The following is a 17,571-nucleotide window of genomic DNA, read 5'->3' as shown; positions in this document are numbered from 1 at the left end:
AATGTAAAAGTGACTCAAGGAGGAGTTGGGCATTCCCATGGCAACCAGGTCTTTTGGTATAGGCAAGGATATCAGGCCAAGCCCAATGCCATTTGCATACAAATTGCCCAGCTGATACCTTGTTGTTATGACAACGGCACACAGCTCCCAGAATTCATTTGGAAGTGAAATACAAAAAGAAAGCAGCCAGTGAGAAGCCATTGATAAAATTCCCTTTTCTTTTATAATGAGGATGTTGCAGACACCATGATGATTGGCCTTCCACTGAATTCCAATCAGCATGCAGTACCTCCAGGAAAATAAATCATATGCTTATGACAGGAATTAATGGAAAAGATGGACTTTTAAGTTGAATTTGAAACAGTTGTCAGCTATCCTGATTTGATGTTCTCAGTAACCTCCATAGACTCCTGGCAGATACTTTTGAAAGTAAATCGTCCATTTGCACGAGTCACCTGATTTTGCAAACCTGTACATAATTCCTTAGATAAGCCTTGCCAAATCCTCAGAGCTTGATGAAGAAAGTAATCTCTGCTGACAACATAGTGTCCTCTACTGGCAGCATGTTGCAGGAAGTTTACACAACCACCTGTCTGGCTAAATAGATAATTATTAGCTCAAGGGCCAAGTGTGCTGATGCTTTTCCATAGTCATCCTGGCTCAGCTTACTGGTCAGTTAAATTACCTTGCGTTGGGCTCCATGAGCATTCTGTGAAGCCAGCATATCTATTTATTCCAGCAACCCCCACAAGACTCTGGTTTAATCATTGGCTTCTCTGTGGCTGTCAAGCCATTTCAGGTTAATCAGTTTCTCTCCCAGTGGAAAACAAAGCACCTCCTGGTTCCGATACTTGACCTGAAGTACTGTGGAAGACTGCTGATCTATGGGCAAGGTGATCCCTCACCCTGGCCTATACACATTAAACTCTGCACTACTTCATGTTAATGATGGACCCCGGTGATCCCCATGTTACAGATTGTTGGACACAACCGGTTCAAACAACTTCAACCTGGATTGAAAGACCTGTATCAGCAACAATGTAGCAAAACAGCAAGGTGTGTATGTGTGTGTGTGTGTGTGTGTGTGTGTGTGTTACAGTCACTACCTCTCCAGCATATAAATGCAGGAGCCTTCTATCTGCTATCACAAAGGCACAATAGTTTAGTAGGATCCTTCCTCTGAACATGCAACCTTTCCAAGGTTACATCTCGCCAGCAGCTGAGATCTTTACTGAAGCAACACACTACTCATTTGTCACTTACCATATAATTCAACATGGCAATTCGATGGGGACTCTGTGGAGCTGGAAAGATCAGCCATGACTTCAGTGTGGCCATTAAGACTCTGCCTCCTGGAGATCATCAGGTACGCAATATAAACAAGCTCAGTGCAGCTGCGCTGTCACACAGGATATGTCCTTTCAACTAAAGAGATCTGCAAGGTGTGTGTGTGTGCATTTTTTTCTTGTTATGCACAGATTGCAGTCATTGCATCAAGGAGTATTGATCATGCCAAAGATTTTGCCCGGAAGCAAGGTATTCCTAAGGCTAAGCTATGAGGAGCTGGCCAATGACCCAGAAATTGGTAAATTGGGAATAATCTGACTGCACAAATGGAGATAAGGGTGTGTTGGTTTTATTGTTTGGAAAAAAAAACTTGTGTTCCCACAGACATTGTATATCTGGGAATGCTGCATACAGAACACTGGAGAGTTGGCATGCTGTTCCTCAAGGCTGGGAAAAATGTGCTGTGTGAAAAACCCTTTGCTATGAACTCCAGAGAGGTGAAAGACCTCGTTGCCACAGCCAAGAAAAACCATGTCTTCCTGATGGAGGTAAGGTTGAAGGGATGCAGTAGTCTCTGTACAGCTTTGCTCTGGTGTCACTTGCTAACAATAGGGGTAATTGAAGGTGCTGTTTTGAAGCTACTACAACAAAAGAAAATATTTGTTTCAGAATGAAAAATAAAGGTAATCATTTTAAATGTTATGTAGCAAAAATGTAATATTTCAGGATACAGTTGGACTTGTGTCAGTATATACTGATGTACGAATGGTTAAAAATTAAATAAAGCAGCTTATTTTAGCACAATAAAAACACTATAAATGGAGAGGAATGGCTTCCTTAGATCTGTAAAAAAGTTGAAAATGTATCTACTGTGAGCTAGTTCAGGATATTATATTTTCTTTATGTTATATCTTGTAGGCATTTCAGTGCAATACTCCAGTGCAACACCATTTATGAAATAGCAAATTGTTCTGAAGGGTATAAAATGTCTAAAACAGATTATAAAAAGGATGAACAAAACACAAGATACAAAGTGTAAATTAATACACTTTAGTGGAGCTAATAATTGTGTTTTGTTATCTTAAGACAGATTGAGGATAGCTGTATCCAGTCTATGCAAAGCAAGCAGTTTGCTGACTGTAGCTTCATAATTAGGCATCCTAACAGACAGACCACTGCTCATGATGTTCTCATCTAACTCAAAGGAAAATAGCAGACAATCATATTTTTCAATATCTTAAACATTTCCTATAAGATGAAAAAATACAGGTCGAAATGTAACAAATAAATATTACCATTTAATCTCTGCTTAATGTGGCACAAAAATAAATGAGTTTGCATTTACTCTCCACTGCAGATTAGTTAAATATTACTGCCATGACAATACAAATTTGATGCTCACAAGACTCATATAAGAAGCAAAACTAGCAAAAATGATGGTTCATGGTACTTCATGGTGAAACTTGAGGTTCAAATGTTTAGTTCTGTAGCGAGACTGGATCATCTGCCCTTTTCCTCATAGGCCATCTGGTCCCGCTGTTTCCCTGTGTATGCTGAGGTGCGCAGGCTGCTGGCAGAGGAGGCGGTTGGGGACGTGAAGCTGGTAAAAGCCTACTTTGGCTCCCCTCTGCTCGACATTCCGCGATCAGTGCAGAAGGAGCTGGGTGGAGGAGCTCTGCTGGATATCGGAGTGTACTGCCTGCAGTTTGTGTTGATGGTGTTCAATGGTGAAAGGCCAGAGTCCATCCAAGCCACAGGGGTGCTGCTTGACTCAGGTATGATTCAGCACACAGATCATAGGATGTATGTTAGTATCATTTACCACAGGGCGTGCTTCAGCGATCACTAACGCACACTTGAGCCTTGCCATAAGAAATCAAATAGAGCAAGAGAAGCACACTTTGTGTGATACAGAGGAATCACTTTTGAATGAATTGTCTAAAATGTAAACACCCCAGGACAGAATTTCACAGAAAATCCAAGACTTATCATTAAAATGTCACACCAATCCAAATCCCCCCAGAGAATTCAGTAATACAGTAAAACTGGCAGGAGAATATGTAACTGCATGTCTCCCCAAAAGCTATCTATAATAATATACAAGCTTATTTTTTTAGTTTAATGTAAGCAGTTTTTTTGAATATATGATTTTTTTTTACTTATATATATAAAATATATAAAGACGACACTGTAAATAAGCTGCAGAGGTCTAAAACAACATTTTAATGCAAATTTATTTGATGCTTTCAATAATTTCATGTTTTTGAATGTTTAACAGGAGTGGATGAATCAGTGGTTGTGACAATGAAATTCTCCAGGAAGAGGATGGCATTGTGTGCCTTTTCAGTTGCAGCCCGACTACCAAATGACGCCGTCATTGCGGGCACTAAGGGTCCATTAAAGTATGCTATGCTCGTCCTGTACAGGACCATTTGAGTTCATTAAGAAATTACAGGGACATGCAAAGACTGTGCTGACTGATGATTAATTTCACATTTAATTAAACCAATATATTCAGACATAGATCTCACTGTATTTGATGAATTTGCAAATTGAGGGACTGAAACAAAAGTTTGTTTCCTTTTCACTGTACAGGTTCTTGGCCCCATGCACTGCCCCACCAAACTGGTCGTGAATGACAAGGAAAGAGTACCCTCTGCCTGAGCCGTGTCTCCCTCTGAATTTTACCAACAGTGCCGGGCTGCACTATGAGGCAGAAGAAGTGAGGCAATGCCTGCTTAAAGGTAGGTCATGATAAAAGGAAATTTGTGTATTTCTCTCTGAAGAGACAGTCTAAACCACTGCTTCAAAGGAAAGCTGAGTTTGTAAGGACACTGCAGTTTAGAGAATCACTTGCATTCTCAGGGCGACAAATGAAAATGTAGAAGTATACACCAATTGTACTCATCAGATTAGGATTGAATGTAATGAGTGCTTGGAATGTCCTTTAGCTCACAGAATATTACAGTACTGTTACTTTTACTTCTAATAATAATTTACATAATCTTTATATTCCTGCCTTCTCATAAATTACAGTTCATTCTAAATATGTACATAATTTACACTTCTTATAATTTAACATCTGTCCATAAGCCAGAATTTGGATAAAACTTGTGTTCATTTGCAGGACTTAAGGAGAGTAAACGGATGCCTCTGGCAGATTCTGTCTTGCTGACGGAGATCATGGATGAAATCAGGAAACAGGTGGGAGTTGTCTTTAACCAAGACAGCCAGTGACGCCACTGTCAAGCAGAGCTGTTTCACCTGACCAAATCCTACTAAGATGTAACAGAAGGAGTTGCTTGAGGCAGCTGGAATGAGCCGATCAATCAGAGCACCATGTGACAAAGCATGGCAGCTGTGAAGGACTCAGTAAATTTTTGGAATAGGTAAATGTTGGTTGCATTATTAGGCAGTTTGCTCTCCGTATAGTCTTTTTAGCTTCAATATAGACCCATGATAGCTCAAAACATAGTTATCCTACCCCAGATCTACTATGTAAATACCGTGAAATACACTACATGAGAAACATTGCCAAATTTTGTATTACACAGATTAAGCAGAGAGATTGAAAATATGATTTAAACCAGATGAATCGCAACGTAAACAGATAGAGCAACTGCCTTGTGTGTCACCATCCTGTAATGAAGTCCTAGTCCTTTAAAGATAAACTCAGCTGTCACTGTGAGGTGTGTGATTGATGAATCCAATAAAGGACTGATTGTGAAAGCCATGTTTCATTTCAAATATCATCCGCTGGAGAGAAGAAGAGACTTCGAGTGGCACATTTGAATCAAAGTGTTCTGTCATGTCTGACCCTTGCAGCGGTGTACAAATAGATTCAAAAATAGGTTGCACTGTCTGATTTTCAAGGTTGGGACTTAGAAAGGTTTTTATGAGTCAGCGAAGGGTATGGCTCATTTAATACTTCGTCTCAACCTTATAGGCTCACATGACTGATAAAAACTGAAGAATGTTTCACTGATATAAAATTTACCCCTTAAATTCAAAATGATAGATTTTGATTATTTGATTAATGGATAATATAATTATATACATATCTCTCTATACATCCTGTGCTGTGTGTCTTAGTTAAAATAGGCTAAATAAATGTGACATGCAGCTTTAAACAAGGTAGTAACAAATATCAGCTCTAACATGTCCCCTGTTTTTTGAGAAACAAGTGAGCTGAAGTGATTTATGTCGTACAAACAAATAAATGATGCTTTCCATTTTAAAATCAACAGTAGCTCAAGATATAACTAGAGCAGTTATTATGCCATGAACCAACGTTTAGACTACAAAATATACAACTAATTTACAACTGATGTGATTGTAGTAGAATAAAGTTACATCAAACTAAACACATAACAGACAAATTAAAAATATTGCAAGTATTATCATAGGTACTTTACCAATCCAATGGAAAATTAAAATGCCAGTGCAGCTTGATTAAGACAAATTTTTAACATTAGTCAGCACAAACCATAAAGCAAGGAAATAAAAGTCAATGTAGTGTTATTACACATCGATTGAAGGCAAAGAGCTCCCCTTAGTGGGGTAAGACGAGATAAGAAATTGGAACAAAAAAGCACATTAGTTTAAATGCTCTCCTTTAGAATTCGGTTTTTAATACCACTCCGTCTGCATGGTGTTATTTTTATTACACAAATGCAATACATTTTAAGAAGACACATTATTGGTTCCAATGTTGGCAGCACTTTCTGGAAAATGTCTGGATGGCTGCTAAAAATGTAACAGAAGCAATCCGCTGTATCGTTCAACAATACTGCAACAATATTGCTTCAAAATTTAGATAGCTGTTGCATTTTTAGCTTTTGCCTTTATTTCAAATGTATTTTAAATACCTTCATGTGGTGATTATGCATTTTTGTAATCCTAAAACATTTAAACTGTTTTTATGTTTGTGAATGTTTTTAATATTTATTTATTTATTCCTTCTTTTTTTTTCTTTTGTAGCATTTTGTTTCTTTTCATTGATTCAAAGCTATATTATATAACACTACAATGCCCGTATCTCCATATATCTCCACTGTGATGCAAAAATACTGGCAAACTTAAAAAGTTACGTCATAAAGTCCACATGTATGCTGTGTCGCCACTCTGAGGCCGAGTACAGTAGCTGCTGAGTTGAACCTAATCTCGCAATCAGCGGTGTCCAATATGGCAACCAGGTGGGGAAACTCAATCATGACCTTACGGTGGCCCTGAAAACTTCCATCTGCTGAACAACAGATATGTCTTTTATCAAACCACTGTTCACAAATCTACCCAGTCATTCAAACATAAAATTTTCCCTCATCATTCAGTGGTTAGACGTGCTGTTGAAATCAGTTTCTTACATCATTTTATTGACACAGTGTTGTATATCTGGAGTAACACAACAAGAAATCCGCAAAGTATGGTAAGAAAGTTACGAAACTCCCATCAGCTACGCATGCGTAATCGGTCACGTTATGGTCACTCGTATGATATACCATAGGCTATTTTACTTGGGGAAAAAATGAACAATAATAATAATACCTGATTTCATTTATGACATATGACATTGAATTAGAATAATATTAGAAGAATATTAGAATTTCATGGGCGTGATTTAGATGTCACGTACAAGAAACGGTAAGTATAATGTTACCATGGATACAGTGAGACACATTACTCTGTACACTGTTTATATATTTTTGAAAAGCGTAATGCGCTAAAATGATTAATATTAGTTCCTTGTGCTGATATGCTGATATATATCATGGGATTACATTAATAGTGATGAAATCTTAAAAATGAGCGGAATCTTGGGCAAGTTCTGTTGCGTAACCGATGCTGTCTTAGTACACATCTACCGTCAGTTTTAAGATTTTAAGAAAAATATCAATACGCCCAATAATATGAAGCAAAAATAAACTGTTAATAAATATTGCGAGAATCTTTATTTCCTATGTGAAGAAAAACTATACTTTGCATTGGCCGAGAGTTTTAAAAAGACAGGTCAGATGAAATCCATGTTTGGTTTTTTCCACGTTATTCCCACCCCCTTTCTTGCACCACCGCTAGAAGTCGCTTAATATCAAAAAGTATGTATTGTTTCTAAAAATGGACTTGTGCAAACAAGCTAAGAGGCAGTTATTTTTACAGGGCAGTCTCGTTTAGTAGGTGTCTTCTCCCGATTTGCAGGATTTCCGAGAGGTCATAGCGCAGGCTTTTTTTTTTCTGAAACAACACTATAGCCTACTCATTTGTCACTTGTCAACATGGCAACTCGATGGGGACTCTGTGGAGCTGGAAAGATCAGCCATGATTTTAGTGTGGCCATTAAGACTCTGCCTCCGGGAGATCATCGGGTACTCAATTTAAGGAAGTTCGGTACAACATTGTCACACAGTGTCCCCTATACACTGAACAGGTGTGCACTGTGTGCGTTTGTTTGATTTTGTTTTGTTGTTCTTTTCCTTTCCTTTTCTAATGTTATGCATAGATTGCTGTCATTGCATCGAGGAGTATTGACCGTGCCAAAGATTTTGCCCAGAAACATTGTATTCCTAAGGCCTATGGCAGCTATGAGGAGCTGGCCAATGACCCAGAAATTGGTAAGTAGGGAATAATATGACTGCACAATTAGAGATAAGGGTGTGACGGTTTTATTGTTTGGATGAAAAACTTGTGTTCCCACAGACATTGTATATCTGGGAGTGCTGCATACAGAACACTGGAGAGTTGGTATGCTGTTCCTCAAGGCTGGGAAAAATGTGCTGTGTGAAAAACCCTTTGCTATGAACTCCAGAGAGGTGAAAGACCTCGTTGCCACAGCCAAGAAAAAACATGTCTTCCTGATGGAGGTAAGGCTGAAGGGATGAAGTGCTGTCATTTATAGCTTTGCCCTGAGGACACTTGCTAACAGTAGTGGTAACTTAAGGGTCAGTTTTTACAGTGCCACAGAATAAGGAAAGAATTGTCCATTTCAGGAGGAAACCCAAGGCAATGATCTTAAATCTTATAAATCTCTCTTCTTTTTTTTTTTTACAATTTACTAAGAAAGTGGAAAAAGGTACAATAATTTTTCAATTTTACAACAAAATTTCCAAATATGCAGATCAACATGGTCTGGACATGGACATGGCAGATGGCTCATAGGGGGTAAAATGATTGGTGGGGTTTTTTTCTCTACTATTGTAGGGTCTTTGCCTTACAATTGAAAGCACTTTGAGTCAAGTGTTGTTGTGATAAATAAAATTGAATTGAATTGAATTGAAAGTGGAATTATTGTCATGCATGCAGCTGTTGTAAAAACAGCAATAAGCAAATATAAGTCACTAAACTAATGCCTTTCCAAAACACAGCAAAATTTAATAAACAGTTTGGAAAATGTTATTGTTTTTATTATTATTTGAGGGTTATCAGCCTCACAGGCATGCAGTTAACATTATCTGTACTCAGATGGAATGGAATTCAGGTTGCTATTGCAACCTGTGGCCACAGCCAGACACATCTGCACCTGGCTTGATGATCACATTTTAATTCCCATTTCGTGCACAATACACCTGCAGCTTTCAATGTTTTTCTGTTCTTGCTTCTTCTAAATTAACTGTTAGCTACATAAAATGCAACTGTGTATTTGTTTTTGGCTTACACCAGTAAGAAACCCAATGGTCAAATTATATACATGGATTGTAAGAAATTGCCATTCCTATTATTTTACATTATTGACAGGAAAAATTATTGTTCACCGTACAGATTTGCCACAACAGTCATATAACTGAGGAGCTTTATAATAAATGCCTGCTCAGGTGAAACTTCAGTTTCAACTGTTTAGTTCTGTAGCAAGACTGGATCATCTGCCCTTTTCCTCATAGGCCATCTGGTCCCGCTGTTTCCCTGTGTATGCTGAGGTGCGCAGGCTGCTGGCAGAGGAGGCGGTTGGGGACGTGAAGCTGGTAAAAGCCTACTACGGCTCCCCTCGGCTCAAAGTGCCTCGCTCAGAGCAGAAGGAGCTGGGTGGAGGAGCTCTGCTGGATATCGGAGTGTACTGCCTGCAGTTTGTGTTGATGGTGTTCAATGGTGAAAGGCCAGAGTCCATCCAAGCCACAGGGGTGCTGCTTGACTCAGGTATGATTCAGATCATATGGGAGAAATAGGATGTATGTTAGTATCATTTACCACAGGGCGTGCTTCAGCGATCACAAACGCACGCTTGAGCCTTGCCATAAAAAAACAAATAGAGGAAAAGAAGCACACTTTGTGTGATACAGAGGAATCACTTTTGAATGAATTGTCTAAAATGTAAACACCGCAGGAGAGAATTTCACACAGAAAATCCAAGACTTATCATTAAAATGTCACACTAATCCAAATCCCCCCAGAGAATACAGTAATACGGTAAAACTGGCAGGAGAATATGTAACTGCATGTCTCACTGAAGGATATCTTAGTGCAAAACCATCATATAATATATGTATTAAGCATTTTCTTTTCTTCATGGAAGGCATTTGGCAATTTATTGAATAATAAAAAATAGTTTCTTTCATTGTGTATACTATCTTCTTAAAAAAACTAATCAATAAACCTAATTCCAAACTCAGTTGAAATATATAATAAAAAAACTGCATCTGCAGAGGTCTAAAACAACATTTTAATGCTAATTTATTTGATGCTTTCAATAATTTCATGTTTTTGAATGTTTAACAGGAGTGGATGAATCAGTGGTTGTGACGATGAAATTCTCCAGGAAGAGGATGGTCTTGTGTGCCTTTTCAATTGCAGCCCGACTTCCAAATGACGCTGTCATTGCGGGCACTAAGGGTTCCATTAAAGTATGCTATGCTCGTCCTGTACAGGACCATTTGAGTTCATTAAGAAATTACAGGGACATGCGAAGACTGTGCTGACTGATGATTAATTTCACATTTAATTAAACCAATATATTCAGACATAGATCTCACTGTATTTGATGAATTTGCAAATTGAGGGACTGAAACAAAAGTTTGTTTCCTTTTCACTGTACAGGTTCTTGGCCCCATGCACTGCCCCACCAAACTGGTGGTGAATGACAAGGAAACAGAGTACCCTCTGCCTGAGCCGTGTCTCCCTCTGAATTTTACCAACAGCACCGGGCTGCGCTATGAGGCAGAAGAAGTGAGGCAATGCCTGCTTAAAGGTAGGTCATGATAAAAGGAAATTTGTGTATTTCTCTCTGAAGAGACAGTCTAAACCACTGCTTCAAAGGAAAGCTGAGTTTATAAGAAGGACACTGCAATTTAGAGAATCACTTGCATTCTCAGGGCGACAAATGAAAATGTAGAAGTCAATTGTACTCATCAGATTAGGACTGAATGTAATGAGTGCTTGGAATGTCCTTTAGCTCACAGAATATTACAGTACTGTTACTTTTACTTCTGATAATAATTTACATAATCTTTATATTCCTGCCTTCTCATAAATTGCAGTTCATTATGGATATGTACATAATTTACACTTATTAAAATATAACATCTGTCCCTAAGCCAGAATTTGGATAAAACTTGTGTTCATTTGCAGGACTTAAGGAGAGTAAACGGATGCCTCTGGCAGATTCTGTCTTGCTGATGGAGATCATGGATGAAATCAGGAAACAAGTGGGAGTTGTCTTCAGCCAAGACAGCCAGTGACGCCACTGTCAAGCAGAGTTGTTTCACCTGACCAAATCCTACTAACATGTAACAGAAGAAGCAGTGGGATGTACTATGAAGGAAGTTCAACATAGCCAGGTTTATTTTGCAATGGGTGGCTTGACAAAACCTAAAATCTAAAACCCAGAGAAAATGCATATCACAACAGTGTTTAACAGCTTTCTCTGCTAAGCTAAGCTTTCTGCTTCACATTCACATGAAAAGGACAGGTTTAGCAACACATGACTTTTTTCTATATGAATTTATCCCTATAACTGATTACTTCTCTATCTTCTGCCGGGTACCAGGCAGGGGGTGTTATGACAGCTTCCTACCCCATTTTCAAGTACATTTTGTGACAAAGGCACACTCAAACTCGACACTCTCTCTCTTTATCTTTCTCACACTCACACACTCCACAAGAAGGTTGTTGATTTATGTACCTGTGCATTTTTTAATGTTTGTGTTCCAGGTGTTGTATATTTGTTTTTCTTACAGGTGTGGCAGTCGGCAATACGTTGTGCATTTGTACTCTATCGTTATTATTACATGTTTGGCACAACAGTGCCTACAGATCATAATTCTGATTGCAAAAGCTGCCAGGCAGGACTGGATTTTTTTTTTATTTTTTTAAATGAGCATGATTCTTTCATTAGTGTCACTTCATGGGCTCAGAAACTTTTCTAAATCACTTTATGTAAACACAGTTTGCTGCTCTATAAGCTCTATCAGGTAAAGAACCCATATGATCCAGAAATAGAAGAAGAAATGCTGACATTTTCCTTTGGCTAAGTTAATTAAAATGGACTGAAGCAAAGTGCAAAACTGCTCTATGGTCAGATTAATAGAATTTCAAAATTATTATTACAAAACATGGACATCATATCCTTCAGACTAGAGAAGGGAGGTAACATCCAGCTTGTTATCATATGGTTTTTCTTCTGTCTTCTATTGTGAATAAAATTTGACAACTTCCTTTCTATAAATAGAATCAAACAAGATGAAATATCTGTAAAGTATCTATCTATCTATCTATCTATCTATCTATCTATCTATCTATCTATCTATCTATGTAACCTTATTGCAAGGTTTTTTAGGGGATTTTTGTTGTAAGATATGACTTAAAAGTTGCTCATTAAAAAGATCTTTCAACAATAGAGAATCTATATTGCATTTAAAATGTATTATAAATAAAATAATAAGAGAAAAAATGGTTCTTCCAGATGATTTTAAACTGAATTTACAAACACAAATTAATACATTATACATAGCTGACCGGTCGGGCTGAGTTTTAAGTTCAACCTAATACATTGTTACCCCATTAATCTTGCTTCATAGTCCACCCCTCTGCGTGAGGCAATTGAAACGAGCAGATCTATCAGAGCACCACATGACAAAGTATGGGAACGGTGACTATGATTAACCACCAAATTATCAAATTTTTGGAACATGTAAATTTTGGTTGCATTATTAGGGAGTTTGATCTTTATAGTCTTTTTAGCTTCATGATAGAGCCATGACAGAGCAAATTATAATTATCATACCCCAGAGCTACCATTTAAATACAGCAAACTGCTTGAAAAATATTGATAATGTTTTTATTACACAGAAGAAAAAGATTTAAATCAAACAAATTGCAGTGTAAACAGATAGAGCTTCTGCCTTTTGTGTCACCATCCTGTGATGGAGTCCTAGTCATTTAATGAAAAAACCAACAGCTGTCACTGTGAGGTGTTTGATTGATTAACTCAATAAAGGACTAATTGTGAAAGCCATGTTCATTTGAAATATCATCCACTGGAGAGAAGAAGCAACTTCAAGTGGCACATGTTGAAGTGTTCTGTTGTGTCTGACTATTGCACTGGTATAGAAACAAATTCAAAAATAGGTTGCACTGTCTGATTTTCAAGGTTAGGACTTAAGAAAGGCTTTTTCAGTCAGGGAAGGGTATGGCTTATTTAATATTTTTACTTTTAATTTCAACCATTTGGGTTCGCAGGACTGATAAAAACCTGAAGGATATATAGAATTATATATAGTAGGGCCATGTCTAAATATATATAAAAACACACATATTTATGTATACATACATACAGATTTTATCCCATGGCTTCAAAATGACATATTTTTATTATTTGATTTTTGGGTAATTTAATCATAGATATATCTTTCTACACATCTGCTGTGTTTATACTAAAAACTTTTATGCTATTTAATGGGCAGGTTAAATAAATGGACTGTGCAGCTTTAAACAAAGTAAATATCAGCTCTGCTCTAACATGTCATGTGATTTATGTCCTAAAAACAAACAAACAAGTGAATCCATTCAAAAACTATGCCTAGTTAGGTCGTGTTCCACGCCCTAACTATGCCTAGTTAGGTCGTGTTCCACGCCCTATTATTCCCTAGGACAAAGTTAAGACTCCAGGATATACAGCTAAATTATAATTGACAAAAATAAAGAGGAAAACACAACAGAATCAGTCAGCGAAAAAAAGGCACATAAAATTTGGTGACTGTAGTGGAATCAGGTTATAACAGACTGTTTTTATAAAGATAAATATATAATAGGCAAATCAATTAATAGTAATTAACAAAATAAGTAAGCAGTATACCCACTGTAAAAGAGGGAATCAAAGTTAAAACAGTGTGGGGGTTATTATTACAAAGATTAAAGGAAAAGAGCTCCCCTTAGTGGGGACAGATGGAATAAGAAATTAGAAGAAAAAAACGTTTTTAGTTCTTCCTTTATGGTCACAGTTACGACGCAGTAGTTTTAAAAACCACATCGTCAGCATAGTATTGTCTTTATTTCACGCATGCAATGAATTTCCACGTGCTGTGTCTGTAATGCTGGCAGCACCTCTGGGAAACCTGGAAAAAATCTAGCTGCTATTTTCTGATTTTTTTTAATTTCATGAAAACGTGACTTTCTGTAACAGTAGTCTGATAATCGTCTGTTTAGTTCCTAATTTCGGTTGTTTGTATTTAAATAACTAAAGAACAAAGTATGTTTTTACATATTTTTAAATGCATTTCTTTATTCTTTGCTCTCCCTGTTTTAGTTTACATTTCTTTTCACTGCTTGCAGGTTATATTATATAACGACGCAATGCATTTGTCTTTACATGAAGCTACAACGCAGACAGGTAGGAAAATGCAACTTGTGTCTGAAAGTCCACATTGCATGCTGTGTCGCCACTCTGAGGCCGAGAACAGCAACTGCTGCTTCAAATCTGTCTCAGTCCGCCGTGTCCAATATGGCAACCAGGTGGGGAATCTGCAGCGCCGGGAAGATCAGTCATGACTTCACCGTGGCCCTGAAAACTCTTCCACCTGAAGACCATCAGGTATTTCTGTTAGCGAACTACTGTTCACAAATCTATCCAGTGATCAAACATAAACCTTCTCCTTATCACTCAGCGTGGTTTCCTGTAGCCGTGCTGACTGCCGCTCAGTTTCTACTGATTAGAAGTGCTTTTGAAATCAGTTTCTTACAACATTCGATTGACGCAATGTTGTATATTTTCAGTTTGTGTCTTTAACAAAAGCCGATACAAGTGACCCGGCCGTGAACTTGCGAAAACTGCAAGTTACAGTTTGCAGTATGTTGACAATACGCGTTACATGTTTACCGTAAATAACGCAATAAATGGGTATTTCAAATTCTTGGCACTCCACAAATCAACAGTTATGGTACATAAATATCTATAAGTTTCCCTAAAACTTCCGTTTTATTTGCAACGAAGTTTACAAAGAAACAGAAACTTGAGACTGGCTTTTCCTAGTTTGTGAATACAAAATGGCCTTGAGAGTTAAAGATTCTGTGTGTGTGTGTCATATCACACTTAACTGATGACCTTGTGGTGGCACTGAGGGAGCCTGTATACTAACAAAAGATAAAAATCTTACCTAATTGTTATATATCCAGAAGATTTATATAAACTGGAACGGGAAACAAGACAAGACTCAACAAGAAACTGCCTGCTTACTTAGTTATTGACAGGAGGAACTCATCTGTGACTGTATTTACAGGTTGTGGCTGTGGCAGCACGCAAGCTGGAGGATGCACAGGAATTTGCCAAAAAACACAGCATCTCCAAAGCGTATGGCAGTTATGAGGAGCTGGCCAGAGATCCTGACATTGGTCAGTTTCTGCCAAAAGTTTGCTGATTCAGTTTGCTTCGCTGATGATTTAAAGCTCCTGCTCTGGTTAGGACTTAGATGTTTGTTAGACTCCATAATCATTCTTGTTATGGTGCTCTCTATGGTCGGCATCTTTATGTATTTGCAGATGTGGTGTACATCGGAGTAATCCACCCATACCATCTGAACACTTGTCTGGTCTTTACAAATGCCAAGAAGAATGTGCTGTGTGAGAAGCCACTGGCTATGAACACCAAGGAGGTGCAGCAGATTCTGGCCTCAGCCAAAAAGAATAATGTCTTTCTCATGGAGGTACAAGTACAGAAAACCATAAAGAAAAAGGAAATTCTCCTCTTGGTGTTATTTTTCACCTTCACTATTAGTCATAAGTGTTTCTTTATTTCAATTTTGGTGCACGTCAAAGTGTCAAACCCTCATGTAAATAAGAGAATGTAAAAACATTTAGTTAATTTTTAGACGATTCTATGTAATTTACTCAGAACCAAGTACGTATAATGTGAGTGTATGAAATATCTACTGTGTTTTTGTTCCAGGCTGTTTGGACCCGCTTTTTCCCAGTCTCAGTTGAGATCAGACGATTGCTGGCCCAGGGGGAGCTGGGCGAAGTGAAGATGGTCAGATCAGAGTTTGGTGTGCCATTGATGCATGTACCGAGAGCAGTGCAGAAGGAGCTAGGTGGAGGAGCATTACTAGACATTGGGATCTACTGCTTGCAGTTTGTATCCATGGTGTATAATGGAGAGAAGCCAGAGAGCATCCAAGCTAATGGAGTAGTGCACGTGGAGACTGGTAATGACTTTTAAAGCCGTGTCACTTATTAACATGTAGTTTTGTACTTACACGATAATGCTGTTTATACTACTGTCCTGAGTCAAATGGCAATGGTGGAATAGCTGACTCATTCTTTTTTTCTGTTGCTCGCTTAAAAACAATGAAAAAACAATCTTTGTTAACATTTTAGTCACTAAAATGTATTATTTTTGTGGTCCACAATAGAGCTGACAGTGACAAAGCTGTTTTCAGTAGCAGCTTGTCATGTGATAACATTATAGGGAACTGAAATCTGAAAAAAGCTCAAGTTGTAAAGTTAATGTTCCCGCTTTAGTGACACCATGGCACCTGCTGAGTGTGAACTCAGATTTTTTTCTTTTACAGCATTCCTCTTTTAAGTCTTTATCTATTGTTGCCTTTATGAGGCACAATAAAGGTTGAACTGCAGCAGTTATTTATGGTCCAATATTTTCAGCCAACCATGTCTCCATATTCCTTCATCCTAATGTGTCTTTACCAAATGTACTTTCTTTGCTATTATAGTATATAATAACAAATATATAACAATATATATATAATATAAATTATATTGTTATTATAGGAGTGGATGAGACCGTGGTCGCCATTCTGAAGTACTCCAAGAACAGAATGGCAGTGATTACCTGCTCCTCAGGTGTACAACTGCCCAATGATGCCATTATTATGGGAACAAAGGGCACAGTTCGGGTAGGTCATCAAAGGTTAAATAAAATTTTATTCGTTTGAGCAAACCTTTTGTTAATCATTAAGGATATACATCATACAAATCATTTCAAAGTCAACCAAGGTAATTTCTGAATCAAATATCTATATATATTTTTTTAATATTATTTATTTAAATCTATTTATTTCTTAGGTCCCTGCTCCTATGTGGTGCCCCACATCATTAGTGGTGAATGAGAAGGAGACTGAGTACCCAGTTCCAGAACCCTATTTGCCTCTCAACTTCATCAATAGTACAGGAATGCGTTATGAAGCAGAAGAGGTTCGACAGTGTTTGCTCAAAGGTACTGAGACTTTTAGATTATTAGTCTGCATCCACACTAAGGGGAAAAAAAAAAAAAAAAAAAAAAAAAAAAATTAATGGTCCAAATATTTTGGCTATTGACTGACTTGTAATGCACACCTTTAACACAAGGTGGCATCAGAAACACTACTTAAAAACATAAGCAAGCCTAACATTATTTCTTCCCCCCCCTAGGGCTGAAGGAAAGTACTGTCATGTCCCATGCAGACTCTCTCCTGCTGGCTGAATTGGAGGATGAGATCCGCAGGCAGGTGGGGGTGGTGTACAGCCAGGACTGCCAGTAAATGTTAAACACGTACCCATGCTGTGATTAACGGGAGCCAGATAATTTTCTTTTATTGGTTCAAAAGTAACCTTTATTCCTACACCACTGCAAGGAACACATCAAGTTGTAAGGATAAAGACTATCCTTCAGCCAAACCCAGCCACTACAGAAGATGTTAAAAATATTGTCATTAATGGTCAAATATGGAAAAACACTTTGCCAACTGTACTTGTAAGTTCTTACATTCCTGGATACTGTTGCGTCTAGCAATACACTGTACCACTGTGAAACCTTTTGGTGATTAGAACACATTTAAATAAATTTTAATAAAGGAGTCAAGTCTCACTAGAAATTTT

General features: G+C 37.8%; 2 protein-coding genes and 1 pseudogene across 3 annotated transcripts; all 3 read left to right on the top strand.

Moving 5' to 3' along the window:
• The first annotated feature begins 1,276 nt into the window (after positions 1-1,276).
• On the top strand, positions 1,277-4,879 carry LOC146393316 (trans-1,2-dihydrobenzene-1,2-diol dehydrogenase-like; annotated as a pseudogene). Its single transcript, XR_014800333.1, has 7 exons — positions 1,277-1,366; positions 1,479-1,585; positions 1,672-1,835; positions 2,810-3,062; positions 3,566-3,689; positions 3,883-4,031; positions 4,415-4,879. The product of XR_014800333.1 is annotated as a trans-1,2-dihydrobenzene-1,2-diol dehydrogenase-like (transcript).
• A 2,650-nt stretch (positions 4,880-7,529) lies between these two features.
• On the top strand, positions 7,530-11,971 carry LOC146393315 (trans-1,2-dihydrobenzene-1,2-diol dehydrogenase-like). Its single transcript, XM_084929716.1, has 7 exons — positions 7,530-7,646; positions 7,781-7,892; positions 7,978-8,141; positions 9,156-9,408; positions 9,988-10,112; positions 10,306-10,456; positions 10,837-11,971. The coding sequence occupies exons 1-7, from the start codon at positions 7,557-7,559 to the stop codon at positions 10,944-10,946; spliced, it is 1,005 nt and encodes a 334-aa protein (XP_084785842.1). The 5' UTR covers positions 7,530-7,556; the 3' UTR covers positions 10,947-11,971.
• A 2,198-nt stretch (positions 11,972-14,169) lies between these two features.
• On the top strand, positions 14,170-17,567 carry dhdh.2 (dihydrodiol dehydrogenase, tandem duplicate 2). Its single transcript, XM_084929692.1, has 7 exons — positions 14,170-14,296; positions 14,982-15,093; positions 15,241-15,404; positions 15,647-15,902; positions 16,486-16,610; positions 16,780-16,930; positions 17,125-17,567. The coding sequence occupies exons 1-7, from the start codon at positions 14,207-14,209 to the stop codon at positions 17,232-17,234; spliced, it is 1,008 nt and encodes a 335-aa protein (XP_084785818.1). The 5' UTR covers positions 14,170-14,206; the 3' UTR covers positions 17,235-17,567.
• The last annotated feature ends 4 nt before the right edge of the window (positions 17,568-17,571 follow it).

The sequence above is a fragment of the Perissodus microlepis genome, chromosome 1 (genome assembly GCF_051167445.1).
Source record: "Perissodus microlepis isolate ML-2025 ecotype Zambia chromosome 1, ASM5116744v1, whole genome shotgun sequence".
NCBI classification, from domain to species: Eukaryota; Metazoa; Chordata; class Actinopteri; order Cichliformes; family Cichlidae; genus Perissodus; species Perissodus microlepis.
The sequence above is the reverse complement of the archived record's forward strand: the minus strand, read 5'-3'. Positions and strand labels throughout refer to the sequence as shown.